Source organism: Protopterus annectens, chromosome 4.part0 (genome assembly GCF_019279795.1).
Source record: "Protopterus annectens isolate FY-2018-M chromosome 4.part0, PAN1.0, whole genome shotgun sequence".
In the NCBI taxonomy this organism is placed as follows: domain Eukaryota; kingdom Metazoa; phylum Chordata; order Ceratodontiformes; family Protopteridae; genus Protopterus; species Protopterus annectens.
In genome coordinates this window covers 923,529,143-923,547,680 of record NC_056733.1, presented here as the reverse complement: position 1 = coordinate 923,547,680, position 18,538 = coordinate 923,529,143, and the positions used below count along the sequence as shown (strand labels likewise).

The window sequence follows — 18,538 nt, the reverse complement described above, 5'->3', positions numbered from 1 at the left end:
GAATTTTACTGAATACATATTGTGTACACTTAGTGTAGGCTTTATTGAATCTGGCCCTATATCAATATTCTGAGTGCACCACTATAAACAAAACTGGTCTAGAGTTTATTCTGCAGGACTAAAACCTACACTGTTAATGAGTTCTTCATGTGATCAACAGTTTCTTTCCACCTACATGCGCTTGCTGTGTGACTCTGAGCAAATCAATTACCCAATTAACCCTTGCAGAGTCTAAAAAAGGTCCATGTGGATCAGTGCTGTAAACCATTTAACAAATAAACACAAGGGTATGTTCAATTTAAGTGAACACATGCTGCAATTAAACTGTATTTCCTGTAACTTTTCCCTCTATGTCTTGTACTATGATATTATGATCCCGCCTCTAATAAATTAACTGTTTTACTTAATTGTTTCCGGCTACTTTTTCTTCACTTTGCAGTTTACTTCTCTAGTAAATTGTCTGTTACACTCGTACTAAGTGCTCCTTTGTTGTCTATGACCTTTTAGACTGATGTGATTTCCTGTTTCCAAGTACTTTGTCGTTTTTCAAAACTTATTTAACTGTTCTACATGAATACTTGTCCAGGACAAATGTTTACCTCAGTCATTTTGTCATGGGCTGTGGCTGAAGAGAGTTTATTAAACCAGCTAACTTACTAAGTTAACAAATGTAAAGTAAGTTATCTACTAAGAAAAATCTAGAAGGAATTTAGTCTGCTCCTCCAAGTTGACAGAAGTCAATGCAGGTGGTTTAGTCAGTTTTTGAAGTTGCCCTTTCTTGGGTATCTCTCATGGGAAATGTGCCAGAAGCAACCAACTAAGAGGAAGTCTCAATTGAGACCCTGGAAAACCTTGTAAAACCCACATAGTGACATGAAAAATGTTTCTGGGGGGACAAGAAGTCTGGTCTATAACACATCATGGTACAATTAAAACCTTCAGTTACAAGCCGTTTATATTCTCTCAACCTATTAAAATTCTATCTTGACATATATAACGTTCTACACTATTACAGACATATATTAATGATTCTCACTATAACTATAGTATATATAATTATAGCTCTTCTGTTTCTGGATGCATATATATTGGGTGTATCCAAAAAAGTAACTAATTACACCAAAAAATGCACTGAATTATGACATCAGGATGGTCTTCAGCTCCAAAATATCCCAAGGACATAAGCTCTACAGGAACAGAATGCCATCAATTTCCATTCCGATTTGTTTTCCCCCGCACTTTGCTGAAGACACATGTTCAATATCCATCAATTTAGAAAGCCTCATCTTTCTTTAATGCCATATACCAAAATGTTCTGAAACTGTCCCCAGTCTTATGCTGATTAAAATACATAAAATATATTTTTATGCATTTTGTGGTGCAAATCACCCATATAAATTGTGCATTTATATACTGCAAGCAGTATTCTTCTAAGTAGTTTACTTCTATGATTTTATATTTCATTTTCCAAATAAGACAATTTTCTTGACAAAGTAAAAGGGAGATATAAGCAACCAATTCACCTAATGTGCCTAAATGACTCAAAGGGTAACCAAATCAAAAACTGTCTAACAGTTCCTCATGAAGTATAAAGTTAATCAAATTAGCCAACTCTTTTGTGGAACAGTCTTGCATTACCACCAGTTATTTTATGAGGAATTGCGATAAAACAGATCCCATTTTTTTTGCATATTTATCACCTTGCTAGTGACTTTAAGTTCAGTTAAAATGGTAGCGGATATGAGATACCTGCATTGTATCCAAGGAAAGAGCTTTCAGGAATAAGCCTTGGTATCACGCAAGCTATACAGAACACTAAGTATTTACCATTCCATAGGGGAATGAGTGCGATACCATGCTTGGTGTGTTCCTGCATATTGTGATGACTAAATGGACTGGATGCCAGCCTAAACAATGGGTTTAAGGAAGCGAGAAGTTGCTGGCCGAGTCTTAATACTTGTGCTCTATGCACCAAGACAAAATGTGCTCCCAGCTAGTCTTGCACCAAAAGACACTTTTTGCTTCTGTCCATATAAATTCACAGATAGAGCTGTATGAAATCAGACTCATAAGCACTCACACAAAGCGCCCTTACCAAAACAGCATTCCCAAAGGAAGAAGTCTCCAACTACAGGAGAAAAAAAAAAAAAAACATGTCTACATGGAACAGCACATGCTATGAAACTTTACGGGTGACAGAATTAACTTCACAGAGTGATGAGAAGCAAAGGCACAGTCAGCCTAGTAAACCATAATGACCTAAAAAAAAAATACTGAAAAAAAGCTGAAAGAACAAAATATCTTAAAAATATATCAGTTGATACATGCATATATGTTTAAACCAGTCATGTACCTTGCTTGGCATGCAGCATTAGTATAAACCACTGTAAATGTGCAAATATTAGAAAACACTCTGCAAACTAAATCACATTAAAACTACATGTTTCAGTCTGTCATTCCTCACAGCACAAACTTTTTTTTAAGGTGAATGAATGCATCTCTGAATGCCTCAATAGTTAAATCATTACTTTTTCTATTAAAGTTTCCAAGTGTTAATAATACAAGAACACAATGTACTACAAGCTAGTAAACGGAATATTCAGTGGCAGGCAGTGCTACATGTACATTTTTACAAAACCAATATAATATGTACACACTGTTAAAGGCTAAAATTTTAGCTGTTACACTTCGCACTTTACAGAAAGCATCCTCCTTTCTGGTACACATTACAGATTGTGGTGTGATTTTTTTTGCCTAACTAAAAATGCTCTTCTGAAATAAAATTAATTAAATAAAGAAAATTAACATAGCCCATTATGCATGCATCATGCAGTGGGCATCCATTAAGCAAAAGTGACACACCCAAGCAGACCTGGTAACTTGAACCTCACGCGTAAATTCTTACGCCATCCTTTTCCTGTTAACACAAAGGACATGCCTTCACGTATTAAGTCACTAACCTATTTTATACCTGCTTCAAAAGAAATATGATCAACATTTGTCATTAATACGTTACTTACAAAAAAAAAAATTCATCTAACTTCCCAATAAGCAGGGCTCTGGCCTTTAAAACTTTTCTGTAAAACAAATCAACTTCTCAAAGATCACAACAAACATTTTTCAGTAATTCATCTTCATGTCAATAAATGTTATCATGAAGATAGAAGATTTAATATGAAAATAAACACAGCAAATTACTCCTAGTTAGACATTCACTTTTACAGAAGCAAACGTCACTACTACTTAACAGAAGGTTTAAAATGTATTTTGGTTTCAAGTGACATTCATTCTTAGAAATTGTAATTACTTTAATACAAATATTTTAACAAATCTTCACTGTGATCTTCAGATATTAAACTATTAGATGACAGGGAAAAAAATCACGGTCAGAAGAAAGCAATCAACTTTAAGGATATGTATTTTGTGCAATATATGAGGAAAATACGAAATGCCATAACTCTAGGAGCACACTTTAGCGGACCCTGAAAGCTCTACTTTCCTTTCTGAGGCTCCAGGCTACAGCTTTAATACAGGTGCAAGAGAGAGAGTCCTTTGCTAGGGCATCAAAGAGAAGGCTATCAGTTCACGTTGCCCGTTAAATGCAGTCATGTGTGCATGACAATAAATGGCCTACTAAAAGATTTTTCAAAGAGCTAATGATATGAGAACTCTTAATAGTTCTATTTTAGAAGTTAATGGCAGTCAGCAGGTCAAACACATCAATTCCCAAGTTGTGCAGTGTACTACAGTAGGAGAATGACCATGGTTCATGAAATGGAAAACAGTGGATCTAGTGTGCTACTGATCATATGGAATTGGCTGAAATGGAAGGGAGCATAACACTAAGTTTTAACTGTTTTGCACACTGCACCCCTTCAGTGGGCTTCCCCTCTGGGCAGTGGCTAACCAACTTCCCACAAAACATGCAAGAAACAGTTTTAAAGCGCTACATCATGTCTAATGTTTTATAATTTTATATATGGTTCTCTTGGAGAAGTGCTTGGCACACACACTGTGCTTTAGTGAACCAAGTCATTTGTTGACACAAGCTGTATATTCAAACCAATAATTTTAACCTTATACTTTTTTTCCTTTATGGACATGATGTAACAGTTGCCAATGAAACCACTCATTTGAAGAAAGGAAACTGTGAACTCCGACAAAGCACAGCAGTGCTATGAATTGCAAGCAATGTCCATTTTTTGATCTGAGATGCCTCTTCAAAAAATGTACATTTTTATATTATTGCTGACTGATATTTGTGCATGCAGCTGTCTGATGTTTCTTCTCCTGCATCACTGAAGGAAATTATTGAAAACTATTGCTTGTCCACCCTCCAGAGCTCATTATGCACTCAATGAAGTCATCAAGGTACAACACACTGTGATGCACTGCTGGGAAACAGGTTACTGTATGTGTGCAGCAGCATTAAACTGAAGCATGTTGAGTTAAAGTAATTTTAGTTTCATAGGTTCATACTAGGCTAGCAACCACCATTATCTTTACAAGCCTAGCAGTGCATCTCAACTCAGTCCTGTCTCAGAGTTCCTTGGACACTTATATGGTGGGGGTATGTCAGTAAGGAGGTAGGCAAGGGTTGTGTGTGTCAGAGGGGATATGTCAGTTGGGGATTAATTTGCTTAATGTCAACTTCTGTCCATCAGAGACATGGGTGCCACGCTGGGGATAAACCTATGATTTCCCATCTAATTATCATGGCTTCTTTTAAGCAGGGTCAGAGATGAACACTTCACGCAGTCTGGAAGCTTACTCCATAACATGAGGATCCTTTGAGACACAAATCGGTCCCTCAGGTAGGTTCTATTTATGTTGCAGACAAAGTTCAGATCCTTGCATATAGTGTTTCTGGTGTTGTTCATCTTGCTGATGTGCAAGAGCTCCATCAGAGCTGGATCCAAGGACACCTTACATTACTAGGCATAGACAGTGTCTCAGTAACCTATAGGACACTAAGCACAGAGATAGGACCTTAAGGTGATCTGTGTAGGAGAGGGTATTCATACCCTGGGGGCATTCCAACTGTTATAAATTCTTGGCTAGGTACATGCTAAAGGAAACATTATACTCAATGACGGTTCTGATAAGGGCCGAGTAGTGGTGTTACTATTACTTCCTTGAACCTGGATGCAATACTCCTGCTTATAAGTTGGGTGACAGAATGATTTTCTTACTATCTTGACTACATGCTGCTTGAATGACAGATTACTGTCTATATATGTTCTCAGATCCTTAACTAGGAAGGTCAACTCTTAAGGAGGTTTTATCAATGAAATAATTAGCTTGGGTGGACACTTTCCCAAAGGGCACTATAATGCATTTCTTTGCATTGAGTTTTAATCCATGGTTTCACACCAGCTATTTGTTTGTGTTAGACCTGCTTGTCAGAATGTTGGTGTCATGAGGAGAATCTATGATAGCTCCCAATTTAGTCATCTGTGAACTTGGTGAGCCAGAGCCCCTTGACTTCAGAGAATAGATGCCAAACAGGAGATGGCACAACACAAAGCCCTGGGGTACTCCGCTGCTGACTAGTCTCTAGGTGGAAGTTGTCTCATTGATCCTAAATTCTTGGGTCTCATCTATGAGCCAGCTGCCTATCCAGAGAGCTATGTAGGGATTTATCCCTAGTTCTGAGAGTTTGGCAACAATACCCGTGTGGGGTATTCTATTGAACACATTGGTTGGCCAGGTCAAGGTAGGTGGTATGTACCAAGTTCCCCTCATGCATAGCCAAGATGACCCTCCTGAAGAAGTCTACCAGTTTAAGAAGGCAAGACCTTCCCTTAAAACCAAACTGGGATGGGTACAGTGTCTGTAGGTTGCCAATATCCTTCATCATTTCCATGATAATTCCTTCCATGGCTTTGCATATTAGACTTGTCAAACTGATGGGTGTGTAGTACTTACTTGAAGGTCCACCCTTATGAAGAGGGATGGCCACTGCGGTTCTCCAGTCACCTGGCGTGTAATCTGTTTTAAGGCTGTAGCCGAGTGCCTCAAATAGTCCTGCTAGGTCATGTTTCAGGCTGTTTAAGAGGTAACTGGGTATACTGTCAGGGCCCAATGAAGCAAAGCTTTTGGCCTTAGTGGGCACCACAAGGACCTGCTCCCTGTTGACAGTTGAAGGGGATATACTAGAAGGGATTTCACAAGGAGTAGGCAGGGGAGTGGTGGGTGAAATTAGAGATAAATATATCAGCCAGTAGAGTTGTTATGCCACCCTGGTCAGTGAAAGTTGTACCATTTATCACCAGTTTTGCACACTGCTGAGTATTACCTTTAAAATTACTGGCATAGCTGAAGAAGGCCTTGTGGCTGTCCTTAGCTTTAAAGGCTATCCTTATCTCGCAAGTGACCTTGCTGGACTTTATTAGACCTCTAAGTTTCTTATTTTGTGGAATCGGAGAGCTTGTCTCCATGAAAGTCGTTCTTTCTGATTTTGGCTATGTTTTCAGGGTGTGGGGTAGATGTGAATTTTGACAAACTATTGCTTAATAGGATGTAGTTTGCTTTAGTACAGTTCCTAACTATTACAGGTTTAGTTGGGTATCCCAGGTTGAATTTTAAAGGAAGACAGCTTTGTGGTCCAACTTCACCAACAAGGATGTGACATGGGGGGGTGTTCAACACTGTCCCATGTTGGTGAGGACTAGTTACAATATTTTTGATACTCTGGTTGAGCAATGCACAATCTGATCCAGGGTGTTTTATAAAGTGCAGGAGACATTCTGCCTGCGAGACAGAGGCAGTGTACACTTGCCAGTCTATAAAGGGATAGTTAAATCTTCCAGTAAGTAGGATATTTTGTTGGATGGTGAATGCTTCTAGTAGGTCTAGGTAAGAGCTGTGAGCTTTACGGGACAGAGGGTGACCTGCAGTTGGCCAGTAGATGTTAAGGAACCTCGTCCAAGAAGACTTGGACATGGATCAATGCCAGGGCATGACACTGTCTAACTAACCTAAACTTGTCACAATGTAAGTTAGCAGAAACTACACCTCCACCTGTCTGTGCTGCTGTTAGTCTAAGCGTGTGGAAGGCACTGTAGCCTTCCACTGCTACAGTACTTTCTACAGCTTTAAACTAAGTCTTAGGAACAGCACGATGTCTACATTCTCCAGAGTGAGGAGAGCTTGTAGGATGTGGAGTTTCTTGTTTAGGCTCCTAGCATTGAACATTAAAACCTTAAGGTAGCTTTGAGATTTTTTTGCTATGTTGTAGTTTTGTCATTTTGACATTTCCTAAAAAAGGGTGTAAGAGGACAAATAGAGATTTAGCCAATATCTGAAAGCCCAGGGGACAGGTGCAGACCATCCTTGCAAAGCAAACTGGTCTGTTAACCATGGCCTTCCAATGCTGACAGACACTGGATTCCCCTGCAGTGACACCAGAAACACAGGCAGTTATTAAAATCAATAATTTTCTGTTCATACTGCAGCATCATCCCTGGTGAAGGCAGAATGTTGCTCAATGCATGGCAAGTAACACATTCAGAGAGATCCATTACGTCTCTTTTCATACAGTCCAGAGAATTATGCCTCAGGGCATTTACATCTACATGAACTATGTTAGAATCATATTGCTATCTGTTGTGCAGGGACGTGTGTGTGTGCACGTACATGTGTCATTGTGGATCCTAGCTCCAGGTAGCAACTAATCATTATCTTCTCCATGTCCATCCTGGTAAGAGGAGCATCTACCTTGCACAATAAAACCTCCTGTAACAAGAGCACTAGGTAACGTGTTTGCTTGCATTATGGGCTTTGCTCTTGGGGGATCATTGGGTGTAGGCTTATGTGAAGTGTTAGGTATTGCTTTTGCTGTGTGCTTTTGTGATTGCAGAGGGTGGGTGTTGCAGTTTGATGACTTAGGTGGTCTTTCAAAGTTTTGAGAGGTTTCTTTTATCAGCATAATAAGGTGTGTGTCAACCTTGTTTTTAAAATAGATTTTTTTGCCTCCAAGGAAGTTATATATGTACATCTCATGCATACTGTGTTAGTTTCTTTAAGGAATAAAAGATTGTCAAGAGTACATGAGACAATTGCTACACTGTCTCAGAATGTTATATCTACCAAGCTGGCCACAGAGATTTGGAAATTGCAAATTCACATTATCAGGAAATGTATTGGTTTTAAAGGAGTCGGCTGAGTGGCATCTAAGGTGAAGGCTAGAAGTTGGATAGTGCTATGACCTTAGTGATGTAAATACTATATAGCTGGCCTAAGCTTAGCTCCATCCAAAGCCTTTCGGTGTTATGACTTAAAAAGTCTTAAGTATTAGCTTTATAATTTTGCTACTATACAAGGTACTGCTAACCAACTCTGAGCAGTGGACAGCTCCACAATTTTTGTTTGAAAATATCTTTAAAAACATGACTTTTTTTGAAGTGACATGGGTACAGTAACTGAAAATAAAACCAAGCATAACATTTTCATTGCATTCACACAGGACAGATAGGTTTTAACAATTTTCACTCACTTCATCATTACATAAACGGTTTGTTTTCGACCTACGTCTATGCTTCACTCCTCTTCCTGATCATTATTCTGCATGTATTATCATCAAATTCTATTTATTTCTATGAGCTTGCTCTTGCCCTTTTCTAAAGATTTCACTTCAATTTGCTTTGATATTTACAATATTCAATACTATTTATGTTTGGTTTAGATTTTAATTCTCATTATGGCAGCCAATAGCATTAAATACAGTAAAGCCTTACCATGTCTATGCAATTCAGATCCTGTATCACAACTCAAAACAATAATGTCCTTGGTTACAATCATTTGTTCCCCCAACATGGCTGACAAAGTACTATAGTGGGAATTTTTAAAATCTGCCAAGTCATTACATTCACAAAAACATGTTCCCAATGAACACTTTCTTAACAGTTTCAGCATTTACTATCTACTTGAGGGAAATTTCTTTGAAGTCTGCCTGGGGTATAACAATGTATGTACAAACCCTTCCAAGCAAAAATCTAAAACCTTCTAGAATTTGTTGTACACTTGGGAGACCAACAGTGCTATTTTAATTCTGTACTGCATTTATTGATTTTGTTGAATTTATCACTGTTTTTCAGCCTGCACTTGTTAAAGGAACGACATCTATTTATTACTGTACTGCTTTTATGTTTAGACAGTATTCTGATATTTTCTAACCTTCCCTAATACTACAAAAGTTGTTCTGAGCTTGCTGAAGTTCTCTGATTTTGCCAAAATATTTCTAAATTTTGCAGTTTTTCTTGTTTGCAGAATTTCTCCTACATTTGCACACTTTCTCAGGGTTTTTGAATTAATTTCCAATAATTTCTGATAGTGCAAGAGCTGGGCCTTTTGTTGTAAAGCATTAGATACTGCATTGGACCTCAAAATCAGTTCATTTTACATTAAGAGGGTTTTTTCGACTCTGGTGGAAGCAGGCGGCTGATTCAACCCAGCTGAGTTAAGAATTGCTGGTGGAAGGCTTAGTGTGTGCTTAGCTGATTGGCCTGAGTGCTTAATATAGTAAAAGACTTTCATCGTGCTAGTATTTGTACAAATGCAGTTACCCATACCTTGTATATAAGCAAACCTCTCCAGTTTAAAAACTTCTACAGGAAACTATCTCCGTAGTCTCCCACTGTTCACAGCTGCTTGAAGAGCTGCCAGTTTGTGGAGGGCAGCACCACTGCAGGTCATCTAATAATATATTGCTAAACACTCTCACTTAGACGTACAGTTGTGTACACTTACCATAAATATAGATGTTCAAGTGTACTCACTGTTGCAGTCATCACTTGTGGGTTTATCCCTGCTGGGTAGCCCTCAGCAGGCCCGAATACCAGAGTAAAGGATTTCCCTCCTGCTTCAGCGGTCTGTAGTGTGAGGCGAATGTCAGGTCATCAGGGCTATAAAATGAAGCAGCCGATGCCATTACATCAGTTTTTCTTGCCCCCAACAGGTATGAGCCCCCAAGAAGAGAAAAAAAGGGGGGATGGTGAGAGGAAAACAGGACTGCAACAGTGAATACACTCAAATATCTAAGTGTACACAACTGTACTATGTTCTTCATAGTTCACTGCTGCAGTCATCACTTGTAGGAAGATTTCCGAAGCTGAGAAATAGGGTGAAGGAAGGACGATAGGAGCTTAAAGCAAGCACCCATTCAAGGGGATGCCATCATGCCCCGCAGGATTGCAGATGCAAAGCCTGCTGTGGTTTTCGAGAAGGTAGCCAGCTGGTAGTGTCTGGTGAAGGTGTGGATTGGATGTCCCGGTAGTAGCTTCCAAAATATCCTTGGTTGGAACCCCTCTCAGGAAGGCTGTCGAAGTAGAGGCTGCCCTTGTGGAATGCGACCTGAAGGATTTGGGAGGACTCTTTCCATGACAGGAATAGCAGAAATGGATACAATGTGAAATCCATTTAGAAATGGTTTGTTTGGATATGGGTTTCCCTCTGCCCCAAAAGCAAGAGAGACCAGTAGCTGGTCAGTTTTTTCAGACCGACTTGGTCCTATCCAGGTAATCTCTCAACTGTCTGTGCACATCTTGGGTATGCAATATTCTTTCCCCTTTATTATGGGGGTTGGGAAAGAAAGTAGGTAGGTAGATGGATGACCTGGTTGAGGGTAACCATCAGAGACCACTTTAGGCATAAAGGAGGGGTTGGTCCCAAGAGACTCCCTGTCAGCATGGTAAATGAAGAGCTCAGTGGCCATAAGGGCCTGAAGCTCGGAAACTCTCTTAGCTGAGGTGATGGCCAGCAGGAAGGCAGTTTTCTAAGAAAGGTACTTCAGATCTGCTGAAGCAGCTGGCTCAAAGGGAGGCAAAGTTAGTTTTTCCAGGAAAAGTTTAGATCGCATCCAGGAGCAGGTGGCCTTCTAGGTGGTCTGATGTGGGCCACCTCTCTAAGGAACTGTTTTAACAGATGATGGGGAAAAATGGGCTGATCAAACTGTACATAGGCAGAGATAGCTGAGGCATGTGTTTTGATGGAGGAGTATGACAATTCTTTTTCTAGGAGCTCTGCCAGGTAGCCCAGAATAAATGCCAGACTGGCCTGGGTGCTGTTGATATCTTTGCTATGACACCATTTGGTGGAGTAGGACCTTCTGGTGCTGGGCCTTCTGGCCTCCTTAATAATGTTTAAAACCTGCCTGCTGAAGGTTGTGGCATCATCCACCTTTGTGAAATCACCCATGCGGACAGCTTGAGTGTGGGGAGGTTTGGACGCAATACCTTCCCTTTCTCCTGAGTTAGGTTTGTCGTTAGAGGCTGTGTCATGGAAGGTTCTTTGGCCAGACTGAGGAGCATGGGGTACCAGTGCTGTCTGGGCCAGACTGGAACAATGAGAATAGCCTTTGCGCCTTCCTCCCTGATCTTGAGAAGTACCCTGGGAATCAGGGGCAAGGGGAGGAATGAATACACAAACAGGTTGCCCCTGGGGAAGGACAGGGCATCCACCCTCCAGGTTTCTGGATGGAACTCTCTGGAGCAGAGCTTGGTTATCTGGTGGTTGTCTGAGGTTGCAAAGAGGTCCATGTCCGGGTTCCTCTAGGTTTTGCTGATGGCGAGAAAGGTCCCCCTGTGCAGCTGCCACTCGTGGGGATCCAGGAGGCTTCTGCTTAACTGGTATGTCAGGGTGTTCTGTTTCCCTGGGATATACTGAGCAATCAGATGCAGTCCCAGACTTGAGGCTGGCTGCCAGATTTGCATAGTTAAGCGACACAGGGGGTAGGAATGTGTACCCCCCCCACCCTGCTTGTTGATGTATCATATTACTGTTGTGTTGTCTGTCTTATTTAAGAGCACTCCTGGTCTCAGATGATCCTTGAAAGCTTGGATTGCCCTGTGAACCACCAGCATTTCTTTTAGGTTGATATGTAGGCCCTGAACCTCCCATTCCCAAATGCTCTGGGTGCACATACATCTCTGGTGTGCTCCCCAGGCTGTGTCTGAAGCATCTGTGGTGATGGTTTGGCCCTGTGGGAGAGTGATAACAAGTAGACCTTTATTCAGGGTACACGCCTCTGCCCACCATAAGAGTTCCTTCTTTAAGCAAGGAATCAGGGGCAGCTGGTACTCCAGTGAGTGTTGGCACCAAAGATTCCTGAGGTACCATTGTAGTTTTCTCATGTGCAGTTTGGCTAGTGGAATCAGCAGAATGCAGGAGGCCATGTATCTCGGTGCTTGCAGGAATATCCTTGCTGTGAGGTGGGTCATGCAGGTCAGCTGAGAAAAGTAAGAGTGGAGGAAGGTCTGCTTCTCTGGCGGGAGGGAGGTCGTTTGTGTTACTGTGTCCAGCAGAGCTCCCAGGAAGTTAACCTTCTTGTGGAGTGAAATTGGGACGTCTCCCGCTTGACAGTGAATCCCAGGGAGATAAGGAGAGTTAACAACAAAGGTGAGATCCTACAGGATTCTTTCCTTGGTGTCTGCCTGGATGACATCATCTAGGTAGGGGTAAATCTGTATACCCTTCTGTCTGCAGTAGGCATTGACTAGAGCCAGGCACTTTGTAAAGACTCTGGGAGCAGTAGATAAACAAAAGGGCAGAGCAGAGAACTGAAAGTGTAGTGACCCTGCTCTGAAATACAGGAAACTCCTGCAGGACTTCCTTATGGGGATATGGAGGTAGGCATCCTTCAGATCTAGGGTCACTAGCCAAGCATGAGGCATCAGCATTGGCAAAAGTTTCTGTAGGGTCAGCATTTTGAATTTTGGAACCAAGAGGGACAGATTCAGAGTAGATAGGTCAAGAATAGGGCACCAGGTGCCCTCCTTTCTAGGTACCAGGAATAGTCTGGAATAAAACCCTTTTCTGACCTGCTCCTTTGGTACAGGTTCCACAGTGCCTTGGGCATGCAACTTTTGGATCTAGCGGACTGCCTCTGCTCTCTGATTTGCTGGTACATCTGGGAAGCCTGAATATCTGGGGGTTTCTTTGAAAGAGAATCTGTATCCACTGGTAATAACTTTTAGGACCCATAGATCTGAGGTGATGGCCTGCCAATTCTGTAGGAAGAGGGAAAGTCTTCCTCCTAGTCTCTCTGGGGGGGTGTGGGGGAGAGGGGAGGGGGGAGAGACACAGAGTCCTGTGAGTCCTTGGAGAAGGGAGTGGGCTTAGAACTCCCTTGCCTAGGTGTGGCAGTGTTCCATTGTCTGGATCTCTGCTGGGCTTGGGGCTGGTGCCTGGAAGGCGTGTCCCTGCACCCCTTCCTCTGGACCAGTTTTGTTTGGGTAGGAAAGGACCAATGCTTTGTGGGAACATTCCTACTGAACCTGGGAGGCTGTACCTGCAGAAAATAATTCAGTCTGCATAGAATTGGCCTAGTCTTCCATTTTCTTAATAACCTCCTCAGCCTTAGGTCCAAATAGCTGGTCCTTGTCCAGAGGGGCATCTAATAGTTTGGACTTTACCTGGTCAGACAAAGGTTGTTCCCTTAACCAGGCATGCCTATGGATCACTTTGCCAGATACCGCAGCCCTGCTGGAACCTTCCAATGCATCAAATCCACAATGCAGGGAATGTTTGGCTTCTTAGGAGCTGGAGTGTATAAGATCTGCTAGTTCCCTAGTTGTACTGCTGTCTAGTAGGGTGGACATTTTTTGTTTTAATAACTCCAGCACATTTTTCTAGTATTTAAGTACATGAAATTGACCATTCAGAGCTCTAATGGCCAAGGTAGCTGAAGTGTAGACATTCTCTCCTAGTCTGTCAAAGGGTCTGCTCTCTATCAGCTGGAATGGGGTTCTTAGAGGAGCTAGCCCTAGTCCCCTTGGGACCCTGAGTAATGACATTTGGGTCAGCTGTAGGGTTTTTAAAAAGATACTTGCAGGTGTGTTGTATCCTATAATATTTGTCTGGCTTCCTGGGGGCAGGTGGAATAGAGTCTGAGGTGAGTGCGGATTCCAGAAAGACATCCTCCACCACATCCAGGATTGGAGGAATGGCCAGAGGTTTACACTGTGGCAGGTCAAGGAACTCTCTCAGTCTCTTCTTTTATGAGGGTAGTCCTGTGCCTCCTATTGAAAATGTTCTCAGAGTGAATTTAAAGTTTCCCAGAAGGAGATGTCCTCTGGTGGGGAAGCAGCAGGAATGGGGCCCTCAGCATACGAATCCTCAAATGCTGCAAAGGTCTGCTCTTTAGTCTCGAACTCTTCTACGTTTGACCCTTCAGACTCATGGTCAGAAAGAGCCTCAGGGTAAGTGTCCCTCTTTCTTTTGGCTGGAGTGGCTTGGGTGGGTTGGCTTCCTCTTATCAGGGTGATTAGATCATCTGCCGTTCTGAGCAGCTGCTGTGACTGTGGGTGGAAGGAAGCCGGTGGCTGGGTCCCTGGGATGGAATATTTTTAGGGGTAGTCTTGGTTTTGGGCTTAGTGGATTCCTTGGCTTTACACAAGCTTAGCTTAACCGGTGGCGTGGTCATTGCTCTCTGCCTGTTGTTGGTCATTGGAATAGTCCCTATGGAAGCCACTGCCTGTGAAGCAGCTCTGGACCCAACTGCATGACTGAAGACCAACATACCTGCAGGAGAAGATGGACCTGGCGGTGTACACAACTCCAAACGGGTCTCTGTGGAGGCCTGCAACGGATCCTCAGCTGGTGTCAGGGGCTGCAAAGGCGCCTCACTGAGTTCAGCAACTGTATGGAGTAGAAGGCTAGCTGACTTTGGATCGGAGTTGTCAGAAGACCTAACTTTGAGGCCTATCCTTTTCCTCATCTTTCTTTTTTCTGGGAAAATCAACAGCAGCCTGACTGACCCACGCCATTTTGTGATGAGAAATAGACTCGCTAAAGTGTCTACCTACAATTTCAGCTCTGCTTCTAATAGTCCTAGCCTTAAATAGAGCACAGAACTGACAACCAGGGGTGTTGTGGTCTGGGCCTAGGCAAGTGATGCACCTGGTATAGAAGTCTTGGTGTGGGATCTGTTTTCCACAACTAAGACAATTATTGACTTTCTCTGACACTGGTTAAAAGCAAGAAAAGGTTTCCCAAAAGGGTACTTCGCTTTAGATGGTTACTTCTTCACTTTGGTAATGGGTGACCAATGCTAGTGCACTTCTGCTTCGGGCTCCATGGCAAGAAAGACTGATGCAATGGCGTTGGCTACCTCATTTTATAGCTCTGGTGACCTGATGTCAGCCTCACACTATACAGACAGCTGACGCAGGAGAGAGATCCTTTACTCTGGTATTCAGGCCGGCTGAGGGCTACCCAGCAGAGATAACCCACAAGAGATGACTGCAACAGTGAAACACAAAGAACACCTTTAAGCAACTCTCACCTACTTGCCTCCCAAACACAGAATCTGGAATAATGAATAGGCTCATCCCTGTCATGTCCATTTCTAGACTGGTGGATATGGGCATCCAACAGCAGTGCAGAAATGCCTCATGTTCACGGACAACCATTTAATTTAAGAACAAACATGGTGTGTGAGAGACATGGATACACAATATCATTAGAGGCAATGCACTCATATAACCCAAGTAAAATGCAAACCATGCTCTTAGCGTTAAACCTGAAACGCTCACTACCAACACTAAGGAACAAACACAGACCCACATATGCAGAGGTACTCGCTTGTAATCTACCCAAACCTCCAAGACCCCTCAAAGCATATCCCAGTGGCCCTGTGCACATTCAAAAAGACAGTACCTCACACAACGCACAACTCTGAAAATCATAGTAGTCCCACTTCCAAGCCCATAAAACAACATATCGCACAGCCAAACATTATAATTATTAGGGATTCCATTGTAAGACATACTGATGTCCCCCTTAACAGGCTAAACAAGGAGACAATCATAGTGAGCTGTCGGTTTGGAGCTATGATCTGCCAGATCATGCATGCACTTAGATCTTTAAACCACAAGTATCAGTATGACACAGTCATAGCCCATGTGGGTATAAATGACCCAAGATGTACTGTACTACACGAACTCTTTGAATATGTGTCCCAGGTGGGTATAAGTCTAGTCTTGAGTAACTTCCTACCTTCATCAATGATGATGCCACAGTACCAGCAAAAAATGATGGACTTCAACAACTGGCTTAGTTTCTGGTGTCACAAGGGTTCCAATATCGATCGGTGTCGGCAGACATTGACAAACCTAGATTTTTTTAGCAGGGATGGTTTGCACTTATCACCACTAGGCTTCCAGATACTGGCAAACACTTTATCGATCCTTATCGTGCCTTTCTGAGGCCATGCCAAGTTGTTATTCTCTCCAACATAACAAAAATCACTCAAGACTACCTAAAGGTACTACAGCTCAATGTTAGGAGTTTATATAAAAAACTGCACTCCCTGGAAGCACTCCTCACCCTGGAGAATGCAGACATATGGAAACATGGTTCAAAACTAAAAGTACCCCAACTATCAAAGGCTACAATGCCTTTCAATCATTTTGATCCTCCTCAGCTCAGGACAAAACAAAGGGAGGAGGTGTCTCAGTGTTCATAAAGGACAAGTACACTGCTAGAGTTGTCAAACAACATGACTCGTTTGAGCTGCTCAAGGCTCAAAGCAAGCATGGGGGGGTTGCCCCCTATAGTACACTTGTTAGCTACAGATCCCCTAACATGAGTCTGGAAAAAGTACAGTTTGGTACCTACCATAAATGTAGATGTCCGATAGACATGCAACTGCAGTCATAACATGTGGGTTGTCCTGCCTCAGGCAGCCCTCGGTTGGCCGGATTCCAAAGTCTGGGTCCGACGTCGGCTGATGTCGCATTTCTCTCCGACGTCAGAGCGGCTGGAGTACATAAGCATCAGCCGACGCCATTTTCTTCAGTGTTTCTTGCCCCAGATGCCAGGTGCCCTCCAAGGAAGGCTGTAATCAAACTGGAAGACAAAACAGGATTCCAAACAAATAAATGAGCAATAAAACAAATACACCATAACAGATATCCCCAGCTAAGAGTAACAGGGATAGGAGTGGACCCTAGGCATAGAGGGGTATGGAGGGAGGGAAAATCCGACTGCAGTTGCATGTCTATCGGACATCTACATTTATGGTAGGTACAAAACTGTACTATGTCCTTCAAGAATGCAACTGCAGTCATAACATGTGGGTAGAATACCATAGCTTAGCTGGGGGAGGAGGTATGCTCTAGGAAAGAGATGGTGTGGCAATCAAATCCTGCAGGACTGCCGAAGCAAAGCCTGCTCTGGATCTGGAATACAGAGGGAGATTGCAGTGTTTGGAGAATGTATGCACGGAGCTCCATGTAGCAGCTTCTAGAATGTCCTTGGTAGGCACCCTCTTAAAAATGCTGTAGAGGTGGCTGTAGCTCTGGTGGAATGTGGTCTGACATTGGCTGGAACAGTCTTTCCATGAAAGGAATAACAGAATCTGATGCAATGTCCAATCCATTTAGAAACAGTCTGTTTTGAAATTGCTTTTCCTTGGACTGCAGGGGCGTAAGCTACAAAAAGTTGTTCAGACTTCCTACTGGCCTTGGTTCTGTCCAGGTAGTATCGAAGTTGTCTGTGAATGTCCAAGGTATGCAAAAGTCTTTCCCCCTTATTCTCAGGATTGGGGAAGAAAGCAGGCAGATGAATGGTTTGATTTAGAGAAACCCTAGATACCACCTTTGGCATAAAAGTAGGGTTGGTCCTTAATGAAACCCTGTCTCTGTGGAAAATAATAAAGGGTGGTATTGCCATTAGGGCCTGTAGCTCCGAAACCCTTCTTGCTGAGGTAATTGCCAACAGGAAAGCTGTCTTCCATGAGAGAAATTGCAAGTCAACTGAAGCTGCTGGCTCAAAAGGAGGTAGAGTCAGTTTTTCTAAGACAAAATTGAGGTCCCAGGCTGGCACTGGGGCCTTTCTTGGTGGCTTAATGTTCTTGATTCCCCTGAGGAATTGTCTTAGTAAGGGGTGAGAGAAAACAGGAGGATCAGTGTTGTATCTAGCTGAAATAGCAGATGCATGTATCTTTATGGAAGAATATGAGAGGCCGTTCTTTAACATATCTGCCAAATATTCCAAGATAAGTGGGATGTTCAGCAATGATGCATCATGTCCCTTGCTGGTATTCCAATTGCTGAATATTTTCCACTTTGCTAAGTAAACCTTTCTGGTGGATGGTCTTCGAGCTTCTGTTAGTATCCGCTGAACTTCCTTGGAGAGAGATAAGCTGAAGTTATTTATGGATTTCCCAGGCTGTTAGCTGCAGTGTCTGAAGGTTTGGATGCAGTGTTTCGAAATTGTGTTGAGTCAAAAGTAGAGGCCACTGAGGGAGGGCCCACCTCCTGGTGTGACATATGCTCCGTAGTAGTGGGTACCAGTGTTGTCTTGGCCAATCCAGAGCTATTGGGCTTCTCTGCTTTGATCTTTAGTAATACTGAGGTAATCAGTGGCAGAGGTGGGAATGCATAGATTGCTAGGGAGTTCCAGTTGAATGAGAGGGCATCTATTTTCCAAGCTTTTGGATGGTATGTCCTTGTGCAAAATTTTGGTAGAAGATGGTTGAGGTGAGAGGCAAATAGGTCCACTTCTGGCTTGCCCCATGTCGAAGTGAGTTGTCTGA

General features: G+C 42.6%; 1 protein-coding gene across 2 annotated transcripts in view; it reads right to left on the bottom strand.

Moving 5' to 3' along the window:
• The window catches only part of LOC122799678 (coiled-coil domain-containing protein 9-like), a 784,040-nt gene that overhangs the window by 171,303 nt on the left and 594,199 nt on the right, over window positions 1–18,538 (bottom strand). Inside the window, exon 10 of one of the 2 annotated variants that reach the window (XM_044068898.1) lies at window positions 2,873–2,917. The exons of the other annotated variant lie outside the window; for it this stretch is intronic. Coding sequence (XP_043924833.1) covers window positions 2,873–2,917 — 45 coding nt within the window. The remainder of the gene's footprint in view (window positions 1–2,872; window positions 2,918–18,538) is intronic. 2 annotated transcript variants of the gene reach the window in all.